General features: G+C 35.3%; 1 protein-coding gene across 5 annotated transcripts in view; it reads left to right on the forward strand.

The window, feature by feature from the left end:
• Window positions 1-9,329, forward strand: part of LOC143897341 (lachesin) — a 156,039-nt gene extending 146,710 nt beyond the window's left edge. For all 5 annotated transcript variants that reach the window (XM_077405940.1, XM_077405939.1, XM_077405942.1 and 2 more), the window contains one exon: window positions 1,162-9,329. In XM_077405940.1, coding sequence (XP_077262066.1) covers window positions 1,162-1,445 — 284 coding nt within the window. In that variant the 3' untranslated portion in view covers window positions 1,446-9,329. The remainder of the gene's footprint in view (window positions 1-1,161) is intronic.
• The last annotated feature ends 13,105 nt before the right edge of the window (window positions 9,330-22,434 follow it).

Here is a 22,434-nt window from a genome sequence, read left to right on the forward strand (position 1 = left end):
AGCGGCAGATGCTCCTCGGTCAATCCTCATCTTTTCGTGCGCGCGCGCGCGCGCTCGGATTTCTCGGCTAGCTTACAGCTCTCCCCTCAGGGTATATGAGGCGGAAGGGTGAGAAGATAAGGCTGGCGAGTGCGGTACACCCTACTCGCGTACGTAAATCGTCGCGTGTTATCGACCCATCGATTTCGAGAACGAGGGATCTTCATCCGGTGCGGTGGACGTATAGGATGACATATTTGCGTACGTAAATTTAAAGATGACGATACAAGAGACGGTCTCAGTCAGCCTGCATTTCATACTTGCTAATGTTAACGAGATCTCCGTAAGATCGGAAATTTGAAATTCGCTGAAAAAGATAATGCAATCGGTTTTATCAGGGCAATCTACTCGAGAGACTCATCACAGAATATTTCCCTAAAGTCCAACAGAAACTTCAGAAAACATGTTATATATATATATATATATATATATATATATATATATATATATGAATATACACACATGTGTGCCCACTCTTCAGTCTGATACTAAACTCTGTACATGAGAACGGCATGTGGTCGGAGCTGTCTTGTCTACAAGCAATCTAGCTTGACCTTTGTTCTTTTATTCAAGAGAGTCCGAATGGAGAAAGTTTGTAGCGTCAAAACTCTAAGCACCGATAAATTTGCGACATTACTACTTTTTGAAGCAATACAATGAAGAGGGTTCTCGATTTACATGGCGTCACGGAATCATCACAAGTGGCTCACTTATAAGTCACTTATTATAAATATGCATGTCGATTATGTCTTCCAAACGTATCACAATTAATTATATTTTAGAATATTCCTGTACACTGTTAAATATTAAAAAATAAAACTTACACCAATATCTTAATTAAATTAAATAACACATTTTGTTATTTTTAATTACCATGTGTGTCGAAATCTATTACTTTAACACAAAATAGGGATTATTTTAACTCCATTGGTTTAATTAAATTAACATTGTTTTAGTTAAATTAACGACATATTGAGTAGGAGCAGTGGCGACCTATAGGGATGGTTAAAAATTACTCAAATTTAGTAATTTAATTTGACACAATGAATTTAACAGTGTAATTATAAATTGCTTTCTTTTTCGTTGGGTCCATCGAAACCGCGTATCTTCCTCCTGTTTCAGAGATTTCGGGACCGGCGAAAACGCAGACACCACCGTTCTATGACGAGGAGGACGAGGTGGTGTACGGTTCGGCGGAGATGGACAAGATGGACAAGCCACTAGCGGTGGATAACACGGTCCACGGACACGTGGGTTATCCGTCGCTCGCCACGCCGTCCTCCACGATCCGCGTCGGCAAGAAACGACCGATCAACGCGAGTTCGGGCGCTGATCCTTATCCACGACGGCTCTTCGTCCTGGTGTCGCCGCTGTTGTGGCTTCTTATTGTTTGCCGAAGATGGTGATGGTGATGAGAAACGGGAAATGAGCCGAGGAACTCTGAAGGACTTGGGTCATGGCACCCTCAATGCTCGCACGTTGCGATTCTCGTAACGCGATCTCTCGCAACGACATAATTCGGAAGAAGAATTGTTATATACGATCGACACTCAATGACCATAAAATCGAAGTTGTTTGTATAGCGAGCTGCCGCGAGAAAGAAAAATAGATAGAATAGGTATTTGAGAAAATTCGGTGCTATTTTCCAAACGTACTATATTTTAATTTTAACCGATGAGCGCGAAGAAGCCGCTACGGCCCGTAGCTAAGTCCGCGTGCAGTAAAAGCCCGCAAGCTTTAATCTTCATTGGCTATTCAGCAGCTTGCACGGCTCTACGCGGCAAAAACAACTTCGAATGGGCTTAAGTCGCCGCCGCCGACGACGACGTATCGTCTTCCTTGAGTGGCTTATTCGTAATTCGTAGACCTAATCAATGCATCGGAAGCTCGCGGAAGGGATGAACCAGATGGGACTGAAGGCGGGGGACGTGCATTGCGGAGCATATATTGATCGTGATACTTGAATCGGAGAATCGATCGGTGAGTGCTAAGTTAATTAAAATCAGGGATCGAATTCAGTATAATTTAATTTGGTTCTATTTTATACATTATAGTATATTAAAATAATGCCCTAGATTTTTACTCCTATGTATAAAATTAAACTTGTATGACGTAATCCTATTTTACGATACATCAATTGAGCTAAAAAATGATTTTTATGTAAAATATAAATGAAATCAAAAATTAAGCGACCCGAAAGGCCAATTCTCATTTATTAAAACTCACACTCCGTTATTATCGTAAAATATCAAGTTCTTCTCTATTTTCTTATATGTGAAAGCATGCGCGCGTATTATCAAATCAAATTGCGGATTCTCGATATATCGAATCGAAACGTTACGAAAGAAAGAAACGTTAGACGCAAAATGTAAGGAGAAAGACAATGAAGCGATAGAGGCTGAAATTGAACAGACAGACGAGGTCAACGACAAGGAGAAGAACATATCTCGAAATGATAATCCTGAATAATATTCGCGCGGATCGAAGAGTCAGGTTAACTCCTCAGTTTCGGCGGCAATAAATCTGCGTGATATGTACATATTTACGTGTATCATATACAGGCACGCTCGCACGTGTATATGTGTGCATACGTCAGGGTAAAACTAACACATTCGTGCCACTTTTCCCCCAGCTCTCCCCCGCTGCGCTCTCCAGTCGCGTGCGAGTGGCGTGGCGTTCCGTAGATAGCCCTTACGATTACGCCGGTGTAATAGGATATGTATATCGCGAGTTTAAACGAGTATTGAAAGCTTTAAAGGAGTTCGAGCCAGAAGTAGCAAGACGCGCCGTGTCTCTCGCGTCTTGGCGGACGCCCCTCGATCTCGAACGAATCGTGGACACGAGCGGCCCCCAAGTTGTTCGCCACACACGCTACGCCTCGATCACGGACGTGCGATCGTATAAATCTGTTCTCTCTCCCGCAACCTTTCTTTTCTTCTCCGCAAGGTTACCGGTCGCTCGGGGGAGTTTTTACAGCCCTCTCATTTAGCTCTCGACAGCACAAAACTCGTCAGTCAACACGGAATTAAGTATGTCTTCGGCGAAACATTTAGTGCTCTACTTTTTGAATACGATTCTTCGTACCAAAGTGTTCCCCAATAGCGGCGGAGTGGAGAATTGATTCAATGATTGTTCACTCAAGGGTTTCGAGAACGAGCTCTAGATATTGAAACTTCTTTTCGATTAAAATAAAATTGGATGATAATCGTCAGGTATTTACTTGAAAATATTAATAGCAACTGCGTTGATCGTGAATTTAACATTAACAGATTTAACATAGATAAATCTAAAAACAATGCTGAATAAAACTCCATTCTCGAGAGTTTCTAAAAGCAGAAACTAAAAAAATAACAAAAATTTGAAAAACAAATTTTTTCTATAAAAGGAAGAATTGAACGGAAATAAATAAAGCACTTTTGGATATTGTAAGAAATGAAATCAGCATAAGTCAGTATAGTTCTTGTCCTCATTGATCGACTTAACGACAAGACAACAAACTCAATATTTTATATCCGTCAAATATAACAAGTATAATATTACATATAATGCATTTGACATTTTTATGACCACGGCTGATTCTTTGTAAGTTTATAGTTTTGCAAGAAATCTACAACATTAAACTCTAATTTTACTTACAACCAACGTAAAATAAAATTATCAATAAATATTTAAGAAAATTACAAACTAACATATAAAATTAACATTTTTTAATGAAAATTAAAATTAAAATATGTAAAAGAGATATTTAAGATAATAAAGGTGCTTCTAAAAAATCTACGTTGTGTATAAATTACAAGCTATAATGAGACTTATAGGAGCAATTCAATCAAAATGTGATGTCAATAAAAAATTTCACCGATCGCGCGTCCTACGATCAGGAAGTGATATAAGTATGTATGATTACTTGTTTCCAGTGTGAGCCAAACAACTAATGTGTTCGATAGTATTAGTAACGATCGTTCTGGCGCGAGTTGCTTCAAGTGAGTAGAATTCATGTGTGAGAGAAAGAAAAACAGAGAGAGTGTATGTGTGTGTGTGTGTGTGTGTGTGTGTGTGTGTGTGTGTGTTGTGTGTGTGTGTGTGTGTGAGAGAAAGAGAGAGAGAAAGAGAGAGAGAGAGAACGGAACTAATTATATTTTTATATTTCCACATAGCGTGATTACGTTCCGTATCGATAGATTTTTAATTACTGTCAAAGCCTTGTCCAGCCATTCCAATCGTTGTTATCGTGACATTCGGTTCTCGCAGTAATTTCTCTAATTATACTTGACGTAGCAACAGCAAACGTCGTGACGTAATGGCGTGTCCAGATTGGCTGTTCCGATTCCGCTTTCGGATCTCTATCCTTTTTTCGGACGAAAATCTACAAAGTGGATCTAACACAACCAGTGGAAAGATAACAAAATCGATCGCATCGATTCCCCACGCATCACTCGCTACGAGTGCTACAACAGTTTTGTATTCACTTGCTAAATAAATCGGGCGTCCCCGTGGGTGCTTGGTTTTGAAGTTTTATGGCAACTGAAATTGCGTCTCGTTACGCTTCGCGGTTCGTTTTCGGTACTCGCTGTCGGCTCTCTCGCAGGAGCGTCATCATACGTGCCCAATTTCTATTAAAATCCATTTTCGTGTGTGTCTCAATCGATTTGTCCTTCATGATCGGTTCGCCCGCATCTAATTGCTCTTAAACATCAACCAAACTTTTTTTACGTGAAACATGAAATTAGTCCTTTCGCTATTTTACTTAATTTCAAAATAAAAGTTGTAATGAAGTTTCTATATTGCAAATAGTTTATAGTTTTAAAGTAATATTGAAATTTAAAAAAAGAGAGAAGTTTTATTGGCAAAATGGTTACAAAGTATTTTCTTGCATTGTTCTAAAATGCACGACAAAATGGAGATACATTAAATGACAATTTGGGAGAGAATCGTTATTTTATATTCTCGATATTGTACATACATTCTAGATTCACGCTTGTTCCGCTGAAACGTCGTATCTGATAAATTTGTCGTTTGCAACGTTTTTCTGGGGAACCCTTCAATTAACCAATGGCCCATTTTGCGTTCGATATAATATGCGACGTGCCACATTCGTTACTGCAATCTACATCGAAATGGCCGGCCGCAAAAAAAAAACCTGGTTCGCGAAGCGTCCTCAAGCGTCCTCACGAGAGCCAATGAATGGTCGCTCTCTCGGTGACCGAAAAAAAAACCCTCGAGGAAAAAAAATCGCGACGCTTTTTCCCCCGACGGGCCAAATCGCGCTCGTTTGCGACACGCCGTCGTAGCCTGCGAGGCCGCGAACAAGCGTTGTTCCCTCTTATTTCGTCGGAGGGAATCTTCGTTTCGGAGCGATTATCGTTTCTCTCTCTCTTTCTCTCTCTCTCTCTCTCTCTCTCCGGGCGACGCGGGAAAACAGCGGAGAGGTAGGCCGCCTCTCTCGGTCACCGTGAGAAATTATAAGGGCGAATCCGCCTTTAAGGACTAGAGGAGGAAGATCTTAGTTCCTCCATAAATAAACACAACTGCCCGCGCAGCTGGCGCGGACGTAATTCATCGTGAATTAATTTAAGGGCCACCGCCGCCTCCCCCCTCTCGCCCCAGTCTCACGTTTTCATTAGAAGGCCCGACGTGCCGAGGCCGCCATTCGGCGGCTCTCGCTTTTATGCTGATTTTATTTCCCTTCTTTCGCGAACTCGCAGCATCCACGGAGTAATTGTGCGGTATTATTATCCGCGCCACGAGTCGGGGCGGCACGAAACGACCGCGTGACATACGGTCCATCGAATCGAGCGAGGGCCAAAGTCAAGATTTCGTGGTTCGCCGAAGGTCCCCTGCCTTCTCCCTGTCGTACGTTCTCATTCTCACCATCTTCATTTTCATCGTCGACGTCGTCGCGGTGCCCGAAGATGTCGATGGCTCCCTTCGTATATGACTTCCAAACGAGCTTACCGTTCCGTGTGGACTACGTCGCGCGGTCGTCTCCATAAAGTTACAACTGCAGCTGCAGGCCCCCAAGCCGTCTCTCCGGCGGCTATGGCTACTCGTAGATTTCTGGCCCCCCTCTCGGCCACTCGCTTAATCTCCGTCAGTTACGCTTATTAAAGTCCCGAGAGGTACGACGTGTAAGCCCGTCGAGGCGATATACAGGGGGGACGCAGATAGTTACGTATGCGCGCCGGTTGCACGACGTTGGTTTATCGCGCGCTCGCAGTCCGTGCTTTTCGCCGTTTCGACATGCCAGACGAAGGGTAGGTACAGTTTCAGAAGTGCGCACTTCAACACGTCGGCGTCGCAACGAGAACGATCAATGTAATTTCGCGACTCGATCGCAAGGGGACAAATGTCCCCCATACGTGTAACATTTCCTCAGTTTTGTCTCTGATTCATCAAATATTATTTGGAACCGTAGATAACCGTGATAAAGATGTGCAAAAATAATTAATTTACCTTCATCACAAAATTACAACGCGCACACGTTGATTATTCTCGATCCAGGATGGATGGATGAATGATATACGAATCGATATCCGTCAACTTTCGTGTCTCTTTCTACGTGTTAATTGAAATTTCGATAACGTTTTTTAAACGTCAGTTCTTTGCTCGAGGCGCTTCAACCTTGATATATTTTGGCACTTTAACTGCCAGACGATTTGGGATTTTTCTACGACACGATCGAACAGCTTCGAGAAGTTTGTTTTATGAGCTTAAGTGGGTCGATTGAACTGGTATAAAATTTTAAGAGTTTTGGAGAAGGAGAATTAGCCAACTTCCTTTTATCTACGTGAATTATCGCCTCCGCGGATCGTCCCTTTTGGCATTCACGTTGACATTGTGTGAAATAATGCTATGTTTTTATCTTTCAATGGTTTTACGACATTGTACAAACAATATACCTCGCGTAATGCAAATTTTATTTATTTTTCTTTATTTCAATTATGTGATACTGTCGTTTTTATCGATCTCTTCTCGTATAGAATGTCGATATACTATATACGATTCCTGAACTTTCTTCGTCTTTTTTTGCCCCAGTATACCCATGCTTATCTTTTTCATGGCTCCTCTTTTATTTACTTTAGTCTTTGCAACGTGCGGCTTGTTGCAGTCGTTAGTTTTTCTTTGCGCTTATTGAGTCGTAAATAACATATCTTCCTTATCGAACGAAAACACCGTTGCAAAAAAAAACCTATCCAAATACCTGTTCTAGAATTTTTCGCTCTTCGTGTAGTAGTTTTCACAATCGAGTTTCGAAGCTGTGTTAACTTGCACAAACACACACACACACCACACACACACATACTCACCTGCACACACACAAGAAATAAGTAAGTTAAAAATATTTTCAGTTCATTGACATAATGTGCCACAAAAAAGAAAAAAAAGCTTGTGACTGATATATTACTCTTAGAAACATGCGCAATTTTATCGTGCATAAATCGGCGAATACAGATTCTTAAGAAAACAAAGATCGATTAAAGCAACTGTATTCGAAACGCGATGAACGTCTTAAGTGATACATCTCCAATCCCCGATCGCACGGATAATCGGATTCTCCGCGCTTATTTCCCAACTTTGAGTTCGGGCGACGGACAATATTGGGATACCGGTCTCGAGAAGTAAAATGTATTATGGATGTAGCACGGGGAAAAAAACGTTCTCGCGCAAGAGCTGCCGATGAATTTTCTGCGTAACGGGATACAGGGCCGCGAACCACCCTTGAAATCCCTAAGTCGTCTGCCGTGGAGATTATCACTGGCGATTATCTAGGCAACTGTATGTCATTGCCACTCGGCGAAGTCCTGCGGCGGCTCATTCCTCCTTTCGCGCTTCCAAATACTCCTCCAGACTGTAATATCAGACAATACGAGAAAACGAAACTTCGAATACGTGGAAAACTGTTAGCGGTGTGCATGATGCGAAGAATAATTTCTCAACCCTTTAAGGAATATCTAAACCCTCCCCCTTCTCTTCCAGCGCCACTAAGCTTTAGGATCGATATCATAAAGCCGTATTTTATTAACATCAGAAGAGTCGAGATAAAATAATATCATTTCTTATTAGATTCAATGAAATATCTTTGACTATCGATCTATTACATATCTTCAAAGTACGAACATATCGTTGATCATATTAAGACTAAAAATAAAAAACGTTACCTTAAGATAAGCAGTTAACTTAAAAACTTAACCATCAAAGAGGCCTTTACCCGGCAATCTTTCATGTATTCTATCAATATTTTATTTATCTGCAAACTTTAATCCGGTTTAGTCTTTTTAAATCCACACACACACACACACACACATACACACACACACACACACACATTTAGAAGATATTTTTCCCCTTTTTAATAAAAACTTTCTTTTAATTATACTTCCCTTTTTCTTTAATAAAAAGTTTCAAAAGGAGTGTCAGTTTAGAAATTAAAATGTAACGAAAAAAGAAAGAAAACGTATTAAACAAGGAGTGTCTTTATCAATATGGTTACAGATATAGGTGTCTCGATTCTTCTGATGTTAACCACAAAGTAACTTTCCTATTGAGTTTTAATCGATATGATGTATTGTATACTTTTTGTAAGATAATAAAAGGCGAACACGGTTGATAGGTGGTTCCTTAGTTAGATTTATGTAAAGTCCCAGCAGTAAGTCAAGATGTATCCCAAGATTATCTTGGTCCTGACGGGGGATACCTCGCGAGATGGAAATGTGCTTTAAGAATCCTTTGGGACACGAAACGTGCTTGTCAATGAGTGTTCAAGAAGCTAATTAAATGAATTGCATTGTCTTCGTTCACGAGCGCAATCGATTCGACTTGTACATTAAGAAAAAAAGTTGCAATCCCCGTATCTGAACGAATCTCGGCGTTGTTGCGAGTATTATCTCAAGATGATCGAATGAAATACTGCTCGTGTAAAGGTAAGTTCGACCGTCGACAATGTATACCAAACCTAAACGCTATATCTTCCTGTATAAATAATAATCGCGAAGTCGTAGTAGCGTTCAATACCGATTTCCTCGACGGCGTCTTTCCCCCCAGCGCGTTATGCATAGCGCTCCCGTAATTTTGTATAATTGTACGTACGAGCAATCGATCACCTTGGTAAGCGAAGATTAATTAAAAACGAGACGACGAGCGAGACAAGCAGATTGTATATAAATATAGTCGTGTAAGAAGGTAGCGGAGAATAATTCTGTAAATAATTGTGAACAAAAAAAATACTGTAATCAAGTATCACGGCGGAATAAAGACGGAGCTTCGTGTTGCATATGAAGCTATTGATAAGATCTTATCTTGTATATGTTATTGCACGAATCCATTATTGTTTTTGTTAAGTAATAATACATTGTTATCCTCAGAGTTTCTTCATATTACGAAATCGTACAGTTGTATTCTCATAATTAATTATTATAAGAAAGCTTACGTTCTATTGATACATTATTTTATTGATGTTTTATATATAAAATGATAAATTGCTTATTTTTAGCTCTTACAACAATTCTACATATCAGAGAAAATTCAAGTCTGATGAAGGTAAGTTTCACATAAAATGTTTAGCAAAACATATCGAAATTTCAATATCTTTCTATAAAATTTGGTTAATATTTTAAATCAAGTTTATATAAAAATGTCATTAAAAAAAATAAAAATTAACGACCTCGATTTTCCCCTTAACAACGATAAATTAAATAACTAAAATTGATATTATTTTCGTTGATGTTTAATACAAATCATAAATGTATGCCAAAGTGAGAAAAGATTATTTTTAATGAGATATCTCAATGTTGCACTGCATTCTAACTCGGGAATGCATGCGTTGATAGTCCAATGCATGTACTTTAGAAATTTAATATTAAGCGCATGTACCTTCGCGTAAAGTCGAGCGCAAAAAACTTAAGATCTTTGCAAATCGATAAAGAGCTCTAAATATAAATTCTTTTCAAATCGTGGAAGATATGATAAAAGACTTTTTGTATTTTTATTCACTCATCTAGGAGAACTCTTTTATCAAGATAAATAACACAATAACAGCAATATTGCGATATTATTATAAAGATAATGGAGTCTCATTCAAAGAATATCAAATAAACTATTTAGTGTATCAAAATACTTTTCTCATTTAAAAAGATTAAGAAAAATTATTAAATTAGTTCGTATTTAAATGTAAATTATTTTTGATATATCATTTTTATAACATACATTTCTAAATGTAATATTCGATATCTTATCTTGATCATTTATTGTGTAATAGAGAAAGGATATTGAATGTTATGTCTAAAAATGTATTCTACCGTAAATATCGACATACGGTATAATGATGAATTTTGCACTGCATGCTTTAAATTAAATATTGACTTTAAAATATGCAAAATATAATGAATATACGAATGAAAAATTATTTTTTAAGCAAATTGTTTTCACGTGTATTTATACATTATTTATTCGCCATTCATTAATAAATTGAGCTTTTAATTTTAATAGACCATAGCTTTGTAGTTCGACAGAAGGAATTATTTTCTTTATAATATAAATGTTTATTACACAAAATAATTGTTTGACGTCAATTACTTTGTTTTTTAGCATTATCAAACCGATATGAATAACAAAATTATATTTTTTATTAAGTACTCAGTATATCTCAATATTTTAAAATGTCAAATTTTGTAAAAAATGTATATACTCTATATATACAATATTTTCCATATATAAAATATATATTTTTTCAGATGTTTCGTCGCGAATTACCTTCATAAAGTGAACATTATTTACGCAGAAAGTCCAAAAACCGTCGTGTAATTTTTTTAATCACAATTTCTTTGGCCAAATTAAATATAAATATTTTAAATTGTTAATTTCAAATCATAATTATAATTAAATTTTAAATTATTATTATTCGAAAACACTATCTTGATATTTTCATCATAAAAGATCATTTCCGAAGCAACAGAAGAATTTTTAATAAAAAAGACTTGGTATTTATCTAAAAAAAAAATCACAAGAAAAAATGTCTCAACAATCCAAGTACAATCCAATCGCTGGACGTGATTATAATGGCCCAGTAATATACAAACAACCGCGCGTTTCAAAGCGTCGTTTACACTTCACATCTAAAAAAAAAACATGACGTTACTGTCAAATATTCGCATCAAATACAGATCTTCTCGAATGCACTTTAAAAATATGTCTAGCGAGTGGACGAAGGCACACATGCATTGCGGTTGGTTATTTGGATTTCGACGCGAACGGAGGGTGGCAGAGGGAACGAGAAACGGGAAGCGGTTACGGGTCGAATGGAAAAATTCGCTCGATATTATTTCAAACTTCTTTGAAACACGGGGTAGATATGCCAGACTCGCCCGGTCTCTCACGCACGTGCGGCGTAGGGTAACAGTCAAACACTTGGCACCAGCCGGCGCCGGGTATGTGACATGAATATTTGTTTCTAATAAGATATATGCTGCCTCGCCAGCGCCATTTGACGCACCTCTCGCTGTGCTTACGTTACAACTATCGCACGCGAGATCGAGATGGAATCCAGTTCAGCGAACGATTTTTCTGTCAGGCAGATAAAACAGACGTAATTGAATATCGAAGTTATATGTTCGGACGACTTTAATTTGCCGTTTAGTCAGCAGCAAAGCCGCGACGTCGCAAATAAATTCGCTGCGTTGCGCAAATTTACAGTTCGAATTACATTCCTTGTCCACTTGCCAATACATTGACGATTTTGCTGTCAGATGACATTGAGAACAATTTCCACAAAAGTCAAACCTCTCTCTCTCTCTCTTTCTAAATTCGATAAAACCCTAAAAAGCTAACTCCTTAAAGTTTAAAAGATATAAAGTTATTTATGATATTACCTCCAGGAATCGACGTAAACTTTCGTAACATGGAAGATAAAAAGTTTCTATTAAAAATGTGACTATAAAGATGATATACAAAAATAAAAACAAATGAAGTAGACAAATGAAGTAGAAAATAAAAATAATAATAAAAAAATGTTACTTGCAGAGAAAGATTTTTGTAAAAAGAAGAAGATATATCTCACGAAGTGTTCAAAATGCTAAAAATAATTATTTTGATACATTATTTGGGTACAACCAATATTATTATTTAGAAACTGAATTTTTACCGCACGAAATCATATTATAGTCATTCAATACATTTTTTATTACAACAATTTTAATTTCTTCATATGTTTAATAAACATATTTGGAATACGCATACAATTTGTAAGAAAAAGCAATTCTGAGAGTAAACTATATATCAATTTTAACGCGTTTATGTTACATCAATTAGGAAATGGGATTAAGTTTCCATATCGGATTTCGATTACGCAGTCATAGCAGTAAAGTTCATCTTGCAACATTAATTGCGTCAATTCAAACTCCTTCGGCTTATTCTTACCCCCCATTGTGTGAACCTATAATTTCGATACCCCATTTATTTTTAAGGCTATGTGTTTTCTAATATACAATTTTTAAGACTCTGTGTGTGTATCTTCATTTTTAACTTTTAATATAATGTTACATCATATATACACGCAATGCTTTCACGAAGGAAAGCAAGCTATATTAAGGTTTATATATAAGAGAAATTTCGGAAACTTACTCCCAATATAAGTAGCATCGAATAATAATGTTGTTTCACGTGCATCGATTCTTCGAGGCAACTCATAAGATGATTATCCCGTAAACCTGGAAATTCGCGAAATTCTACGCACATAGTTTCCCTTATACCGTACACTCCGTGGAATTTCCCTTCGAGGCATCGACCGGAAATGCTAACAATTGGCGTGCTAGCAACAATGGGAACTAATAATCTCGATCGAATCGACTGACACCCGGAATGTTTAATTAAGATTTGTAAATAAACCAATACATATATATATATATATATATATATATATATATATTGCAAGAATTTCCATTGCAATAGATGCACTAACTCGTAAAATCAAATTTCGTTCCAAATATTATACACACATGCTTCAAAAATTCTGATATTTTATTATACATCATATTATATATATAAATCACAATTATATGCATAGGTACAGATAAACATATAAAAAATAAATGTATAAATAAAAATGTAAAAATAATTTTTTATTATTTCTATAAGATTTTAAGGAATTGCTTCTTGAGAATTTTATTGAATTTAGGTCTGACTTTTGTTAAAATTATTTTCTATTATTTATTATCTGGCAACGAAAGCATCGACTTGTCGACAAGTGGACAAGACACGTACCTAATTCAGCTTGTAAATTCGTACAGCGTTTATTTGCGATATCGCGGCTTTGCGACGTCGTCGAACCTCCTTCACCTCGGATTAACCAGACGCCCTTGTTCAGGTGGCGAAAGGAGAAATCACGAGCCTTTTATGGGAACGCTTCGCGTCGCATTAACGACCAGATGGATCACGTTCTTCCACGCTCGTAAAGTAATGCGCGCCGGACTTTGTTTAGATCCTTCTCCGTAAAAGTGCACGTAAGCCGTTCCGTATCTCTGCCTCTCTATTTTTCACCACCTCTCTCATTCGTTCTCCTTCTCTCCGTTTCAACCTCCGGTCAACCCTCCTCAAGCGGTTTTCCACGTTTCTCTTTCTCCTTTTTTTTATATTTATTTTATTTATACGTCTCCCTTTATGGGAGTACACTCCTCGCGCGTCCGACTATCGTCGTTCGGCACGGTCGTCATGGTCGACGGCAGCAAATTGCATCCAGACCTTTTTCCTTTTTTCAGTATTACGCATGCGATGGCTTCGGTGGCCCTCAAGCGACACGTACGTGAATCCTCGTCTCATTTTCCCCGATTTGATTAACTCGAACAAATGACGTAAACCCGCAAGTGTAACGAAAACTGAATAACATTTGTTAAGATAATATATATATACATATTATATACGTTTCAAAAAACATTTCGCAAATTAAACGTAAAATAAATACCTTTCGATAATTGCACTAATTGCATATCACGTTAAACTAATATCAGTGTTTTTATAAGTTTTAATTTATCAAACTTCTTGAAATGTTAATAATTCAATAAAATACAGTTTATTGACAAAATGCATCAATTATTTTATGACTTTACAGTAAAAAGTAATCTCATAAAATTAACTAAAGAGAGATATTCGATTTATAAAGTAGTATAATTAAAAGAAAATTGGCCATTATTATCTGGCTCAATAAAAACTTATTTTATTTTCATAATCACAAGATAGAGAAATGATTGAGTTATATCAAGTGATTAACGATTTTTCTTATACGTCATTCATAATTATTGAGACAATTTCATGAAATAAATATATCTCGCTTCCAATATTATTCCATAATAATTCAGGTACAAATATTATTTTAAAAAACAAATCCTAATAATTAAAATAGATCACAATTATCGGTAAAAAAATTTGAATTTAAAACGAAATCAATACTAATTCATTCTATCGTCCAATAGACACATAGTCAATTTAAATGGGTTTTATTTGTATCTTGTTGCTTCTATGATTCGATTTATTTACCCCGTAGCCATTACTATTATATTTCCCGTATATATATAACTATACCATTACATTATATATATAACGCGATCTTCTTTTTCTTGTCCTAGTTTTCGCAATCCGACGAGAAAACGTAGAAGAATAGAACAATAATTATTAAACAGTAAACTTGGCTGGAAAGGAATCATCCCTTTTCCCAATTATTAGATGGCATTAAACAATTTGTAGCGCTTCTATACAAACAAAATGTCAATATTACATTAGTTTGTGTTTTTTGATCTCTCATTGTTCTGCTTGCTTTATATCGCTCTTTGTTATCGGATCAATGCGACGAATCTCTTCCTCTTCTCTCGATCTCGTTTCGCCCACCTGGGATACAAAAACACAAGTCAATCTGGTTGGTAATTACCGAGAAAGTATCTCTCAATTCGAGAGCAAATGTTTCCTCCCCGGTTTGCTCTCCTCCTAATGCGTAAATAAATAACAAAGTTTATTTTCTGCTTAAATCGTATAAATTTTAGGCTATTAGAATTTTAATTCGAAGCTATCGGAGTTATCAAAAGTGAAAAATAGTGCAAAATAATTAATATTTTGTGCTTTTATACATGCCTCATTTTTCTCGAAAAACCATAAACTGTAAAAGTTCTTCTAAAATTAAAAAAAGAAGCTGTGCATTGCTATACATTAATAACTATATCTATTCTTCTCCACTTTAAAGAAAGAACATTAAATTTTTAAAATCTGTATTTAGTATCGCATAATGATACTCGATAAACGATGACTCGTTTCATTTTTATTTTTTATGATGAATTGATTTTTTAATTTGAATAAAATTATTGTATAAATCGTTTTATTGTATAAAGACCGCGAGATTATGAAATTCAAATTACGTTGTTTGAACAATCCTGAATCGCATTTTGACAATTTTTCGCGATCGCAAATTCTCTTTTTACTTTTGGAGCTTGATTAATTCCGACGAGCACGTTGTGATACGAACAATTATTGCCAAAAAAATATCTCATTCACCAATATATCTCATCTGATCTCATCCTCTCTCATGACGAATACACACACACATATATATATATATATATATATATATATATATATATATACATTCTTTATATTTTTTTTCATCTTTCTCCGACATCTCTTCTTTTATTTTTATATAATAAAATTAGTATTAATATATTATATCAAGCCGCAATATCAAATCAAATATAATATTGGAAATACTAAATTTATTCTTAAAAAAAAGATCCATCTATTAAATCATATCACATCTCAAGATTGATTTCAGTTTGAATTTCTTGGTGGAAACGCGACTCTAAATAAAGGCTTAAGAATTAGAAGAAGGACAAGAATGCGTGGCGAAATACAATTCATTTCTGTGTGTTGACGCGATAATAAATCGACTGCCGATTAGCTGTCACGATTGACACGATAAATTGCATCTCGACCTTCTTTTCTTTTCGATTGGTATGCTGACCGCTTGTGATATGTCCACTTCTCCATTGGATGTGACTTCTCATATCTGCACATAGCATTTTAATTAATCAAATCGATCGTAATGAATAATCCAGCTGTCGATAGCAATGTCTAACATTTGCTGAAAAAGAATAGAGTCCAATAAAAGAAATCAAGAATTATAAACGCTTATAGATGATTTATAAAAACATCTATATATGTACATATATATACATATATATGTACTTATTAAATGAATATACTGTGTAAAATTTTTATAATCTGTAAATATTTGGAGATACTATTTTAAGATCCCGTTCGTGACAGACAAAGTGACATAAATTCGACCGTGTATGTGTGCGAGTTCAACGTTTTTCTTGCTAGTAAAAGTGAGCCAGCGCTTGGTGATAAGACGATTTCGTTTGTGCGCAGAGGAAAGTAATCCTGAGTTATGCGATACCTTGCCATCCTCGAAATACTTCTTGAGGACGACCTATTTCGATACAGTTAGTGAAAAATAATACACCGATTATGGAAACCACTTTATAACAAGTGAATAAAACTTTTAGTGTAAAAAATTATTATTTTTTATAACAAAGAAAGAGGGAGAGAGAAAGAGAATATAATAATCTTAAAATCATGAAAATAGTAAATTAAAAAGACTTTTAACTATTAAATGATATCTTTTATATCATTAATGTCATCATATAATTATTAAATCCCAAAATTGTTTTGAAATAATTCTCTCTTTATATATTCCTACCACAATTTATAGTTTAAATTGAACATTTATTTAACTGTACGTTACGATAATTCAAATTGTCATCTGCTGCAGGTTATATTCTCAGAAAGTTTTAGAATCTAGGAAAAGCAAACTTTACAATTTAAGCTATGCATTTACGATGCAAAGAACGCTAGAGAGATATCATAGGTACTAGATTTAGCACGGTGACAGCATATATACTTTTAAAACGAGATAACTAAAATTTATGAATGCAGAAATAATCTTACTAGAAACAGTTGCTTTTATCTCGTAATTTTTCTGAAATAAAAAATAGCAATAATTTATATGACGTTACATCTTTAAGTACACAAAGCTCTTACGATAGATTGCAATAACAAACACACGATGACTTGTGGTTTTATATATATATATATATATATATATATATATATATATATATAAAGATATCTGGATCCGTCTGTGTTAATACTTTGAGATACTGTCAACTTCAGAAGAAACTTGTTTCTTCGTTTTAAAGATAAATAAAATTCCTGATGGCTGCGCGTCGAGAGAATCATCGACAATAACGACGACAAAGAAGAAACAGCACTCAGGAAGAAAATGAAAAAAGGAATAGAAAAGGAAGAAGATACGCAGCGCCATCATTATTATGAATGAGATTTACACTGGCTGACAGACGGTCGAATATTTCAGTAGGTAAACCAATATATCCCCGCTTGTGCGCACGCCCCTCCGCACATGCAAATAAAGCAGGTTGGCCAGTACGTGGCAAATATTTGTTTAGACTTTTCGTCGACGTGCTGGCTCAGGATTGCATCGACGGTGAAGACGCGACGCCCACCCAAAATTCGCGCCAGTTTTAATATCATCTTATATGTATTTGCATGACATTTATTATATAATACAAAGGTACGCGTCGCGACAAAGAGCTTCCGATCGAAAAAGAATCGGTTTTAATTACGCTTCCGAATATCATCGTAGAAACCAAACACGGTATTAAATTAAAATAATAATATAAATATAACAGAACTTAAAATAAAATTTTAATATAAACCATTATAGTCTCAATACGATGCTTCACTTCACAATCACTTCACAATCAGAACTCTATATATTTATACGTATTCAAATTGTACAGTATTTCTAAAAACAGGCACAAATTTTCTTTTTTAATCGAAAGTTATTTAATGGTAAAACAATCTGCCAGACTATGAACTTAATTAACCATCCGTCAGTCTCCATTATATATTATAGGATTGCATTTACATTGGAATTATTTTAACACTTACGCTGCTAGAAATACAATACTAAATATTGCTTAAATATTTTTGGCTAAAAATTATTGGCTGTGCTATTATAGCTTTAAGCAATAATGTTACATATTATGTTTTATACCACGTCATATTTACAAGAAAAACTCGCAAAAGAACCTAGCAAGCCGAAAACTCTAATTTTAGTTAATAATATAAGAAACAATATTAGCTGCATTAAAAAATTAAAAAATTCTTTTTAGTGATTGTTTTTTAATATTAATAATGAAGTTAAACAGAAAGATATATGTTCTTTTCCCTTGTTAGACAGTAAATGCACAAATAAAGCAAAGGGATATCAAGTTTTCATGTTACGAAAATAATATTCCCTTCTGATCGAATAGAAATAGAAAGTAAATACATGTTAGAGATGTACAATTATTTAAACAATATTCCGCTTCGACAACAATCTTAATACCATTTATATAGAGAAAGAAAGCACTTATTTTACATTGTTCCTACAATGTGGATGCTGTAGGCAGATGAAACTCGTGTAGGCGATTTTATTTCTCTTGCCTACTCGTTATCTTGTGATGCATCGAGTTGCTAGTGTTTTTTTTTTTTTTTTTTTTTTTTTTTCGTAGCAATCATACGGAGAGAACGAACAATTACTGAACTCACGGCGGGGACAAGAGTCACTTCATGCTCAGCAATTTTCATGTGTCGTGTACTTTTATCGCGTTGAAGATTATCGACACAAGCGTGTAGTGCTTGTTAAATTTTAAATTTTAGCTGATGTATGCTCGAAATATTGTCAATATTGCTCAGCTTATGAGCATTATTACAAATTATAGCGTCAATTATGCTTGAAACGGCAAGAAATTAAAAAAAAAGAATACTTTTATAAACAAATAGTAGACATATCATATTTTAAACATTAATATTATTATAAAATAGATTATGCAATTGTTTGAGAAAATAGGATTAAAACAACTAATAATTACATTTCGGAGCCTTATCGATATATTAATATCTATATAGTTTTTCCTGTATAAATTTTGAATTTTTAAGTTAAGTTTAAGTTGTCTGATTTTTCTGCATTAATTCTATTAAAAATTTTATTAGAAATCTATTATTTACATCGCAATGAATATTATTAATAATAATAATATACACATATATTAGCAATATAATTAGTTAGGTATATTAAGAGAGAACGTTCACGCAAAAATCAACTACCAGTATTTTTTCAGATAAAATTTTAAAAAATATGTATTTTTATTATTTTAAAAAACAAATTGAATGGTGTAAAGATAAATCGTAAAAAAATTTGTTCCATTTTGAAAAGAAAACTTGGTAAAAAATAATACAATTCATACCCTTTGTTAGATATCTCTTATACGTTGCATATATTCATCTCATTTTCTTAGCAATATGTTTAAACATTTCACAAAATTTGGTTATGCTGAGTACGATTTGTGGAATACTTAAGTTGCAAAATATTTAAGTTAAATTGAACAAAACTGTTTGTTGCTATTAATTGAATTATTTGCAAACAAGTGATGAAATAATGAAAAAAAATATAGTTTTCTTCTTTTCTTTCCATATTAGGGAATAATCGGACACTATCGACTGACACGACGGAATCGGAATATCCGGGAGACTACAATTAAAATTGAGAGTCCGGTGAACAAAATGAGAATGACAAGTGCAAAGCCAAAGAAGTTCTCGACTCACTCGAGAACTGAGAGAAAATGATCGAAGAGAGCTCATTGATGCCACAGCACAATGGACGGGGTTCACTTTCTTCGACGAGCCTCGTTAATCAATATCGCGTTCCGATTTCGCGAGAGACAACCGAGAGAGAATCGCATTCTCTTACATGTATTAGCCATGATCAACACGTTTAATTGTCATAGTTACCATGAAGTAACATGTATTTTGACATTGATATCTCCAATCAATTTTGCAATGATATATAGCATAAACAAACTTGTGCTAAGAACTGTCAAGTTCTTCTTTTTACCAAACTAAAACTCTTCAGCTATATGAAAAAAATCTTTTAACTCACCTGGAATAATTTTTGGAATAAACGCACCTAAAAATATAGTAATATTTTCTATTTTACCGAAAATAATGATAACGAGTAGTTATTTTCATTACAATATTTACACTTTTCGTTATTTCTGATTTTAATTAGAATGTTTATACATTAAAAATTCTTTATTTATATGTCGAAAACTTCCTTTTTTAATATAAAATGAGTAATTATAAAGTGGGGTCAAAAACGATCCCAGATGAGTTATATATATGAAATCTTAGAACAGATTAGGCGAGAGACGAGAGTTAACTAAGAACAGTTTAAATTTTATATTAAAAAACATAAATTATATAAAAAATAGGGATTGCGCGGAATACTCTATCTCGGTATGCAATAATTGTGTCAACTAATACTTTTGGGAAATTAAGATATTTTTTACTAAAAGTGTTCTGTGAAAGCTATTTGTCGCAGCTTTTTCATTACCCACAGATTTTCACGAGCAGTCACCTTGCCACAATCAATATTCCAGCTCGCACTTTTATACCTATACATGAATTTTTTTCGAGACATACGATCGATGCGAGAGCATAAACGATTACCAGGGCATAAACGCGTTTCAAAATTGATCGACAGAACTGCGAGCGACTGAAGGCCAGAAACGGAAAGAGATTGATGATTTCATGGCAAAAGTATTAAAAAAAATGCCGCGAGGTAGCCCACTTTTGTCCCGAGCCTAGGAAAATTTTCCAAGTTGTATCATTAATTATATCGCGATATAGTTTATTTACATCGGCGGCGCAGAATGGTCGATCGTTTCGCGACGTCGATGTCGGCTTATACTTACAATTAGTAATGATTCACTGCTCGTTTCGCGAGCGAGCGGCGCGCGAAATTATTTAAAAATCACCTCCTCACTCGGTGTGTCGCGCTCTTATTTAAGTCGTGTACACTCTCCGGGGAGACTTGTCCGGACGCGGTCCCAGGTGGATTGCGGTATTCTCCCTGTCAGGCCGCGGCCTATTAATTTTGTCGCGCTAATCTCCAATCTGCGTCTCCTTACTTTACGAAGTATTACGAGGGATCCGTGACTCCAGCCGCGACAAGCAATACTCGTTATAATAAATCGTTTTGCGTCCTAATCCCTCGGCCGCGAGATTTCCTAAACGCAACTTGCGTTCCGTCGGATCTCGAGACGTGTGCCGGATCTCCCGCACGAATTTTGATTAATGTGCAGTTTGGCATTTTCTTCTTCGATTTCACATCCGCGATCTAGAACATACGGGAAGATTCCTGAGTGACATTTGCATTCAGTTTCAGCGAACGGAACCTTTCTCAGATTCTGTCTTCTGGTCCGTTAGTAAAGAATTGAGCGGCGATTAGCAATGATTATAACTTTCCAGCTCAATTCGAGTAAAAAGCAAAAACATGAAGCGTTCCGCAAAAATAAATATTGTAGTTCTCCAGATAGTCTCGTTTCTTTCTGTTATATCAATTGTTTACTTGTTACTGAAATAACGCGAGATGTCAGTCGTAAGTTTTATTTTACTACGCATCAATCGCTCTCGAACGGAAGCAATAGAAACACGCTCTGCGATCGCAGCTGTTTGGAGAAAAAAAACGAAACGTCACAATTCTCGTACGGATGAGCAGAAATTGTAAAAGAAACGCTTTACGCAGCGCAGCGACGTTGTTAAAAATTGCTTTAACATTTAAAAGACACCAAGCCCTCTCCTTTAAAGTTTCTCCTTTATCCGTTACCGCCCCGTTAACGAAGTGTCAGTTACCTCTTGCTATATTTATAACGGTGCATGATATTCGCAAACGCGTTGCATAGTCGTCGACAAAGACGATTGATCATACTTTACCTATATTTTTTGGACAAATATACAATAAAATAAGCAGCGCTTTCAATACGATCTAAATCTCAGTTAGAGTCAATTTTCACAAGCTCATATTTTATTCAGAATATATTTCAAGCTGAGTTGAAAGAAGGCTGTACAAATTAATAATATCTGAAAGTTAAATATGATATATACAAAAGATCTAAAATACTTAGCACTCGCTCTTTACACAAATAAAAAACGTTTACAATTAAATACGACATATATATATGTATTGTGTTATTGGCGATATTTGGACGAAAAATAGGAAATAAAATAGAAATATCAACTGAGTTACTAGAATGCAGATTCGCTTTTTATATCTGGTTGAATAAAAATACGTTGCGAGACACCGGACACGAAATTAACGCCATCAGTTGACGATATTATTAAAGATGATAACTTCTTCACCTACTCAACGCTTTAATTATACGAGTTTTTTACGTAAACAAAACGGAATATCTTGTGGGCATGATATACACGATGAAATATTCATTAGATATACGTCATACA

This window comes from Temnothorax americanus, unplaced genomic scaffold (assembly GCF_048541705.1).
Source record: "Temnothorax americanus isolate GAGA-0224 unplaced genomic scaffold, ASM4854170v1 Scaffold20, whole genome shotgun sequence".
In the NCBI taxonomy this organism is placed as follows: Eukaryota; Metazoa; Arthropoda; class Insecta; order Hymenoptera; family Formicidae; genus Temnothorax; species Temnothorax americanus.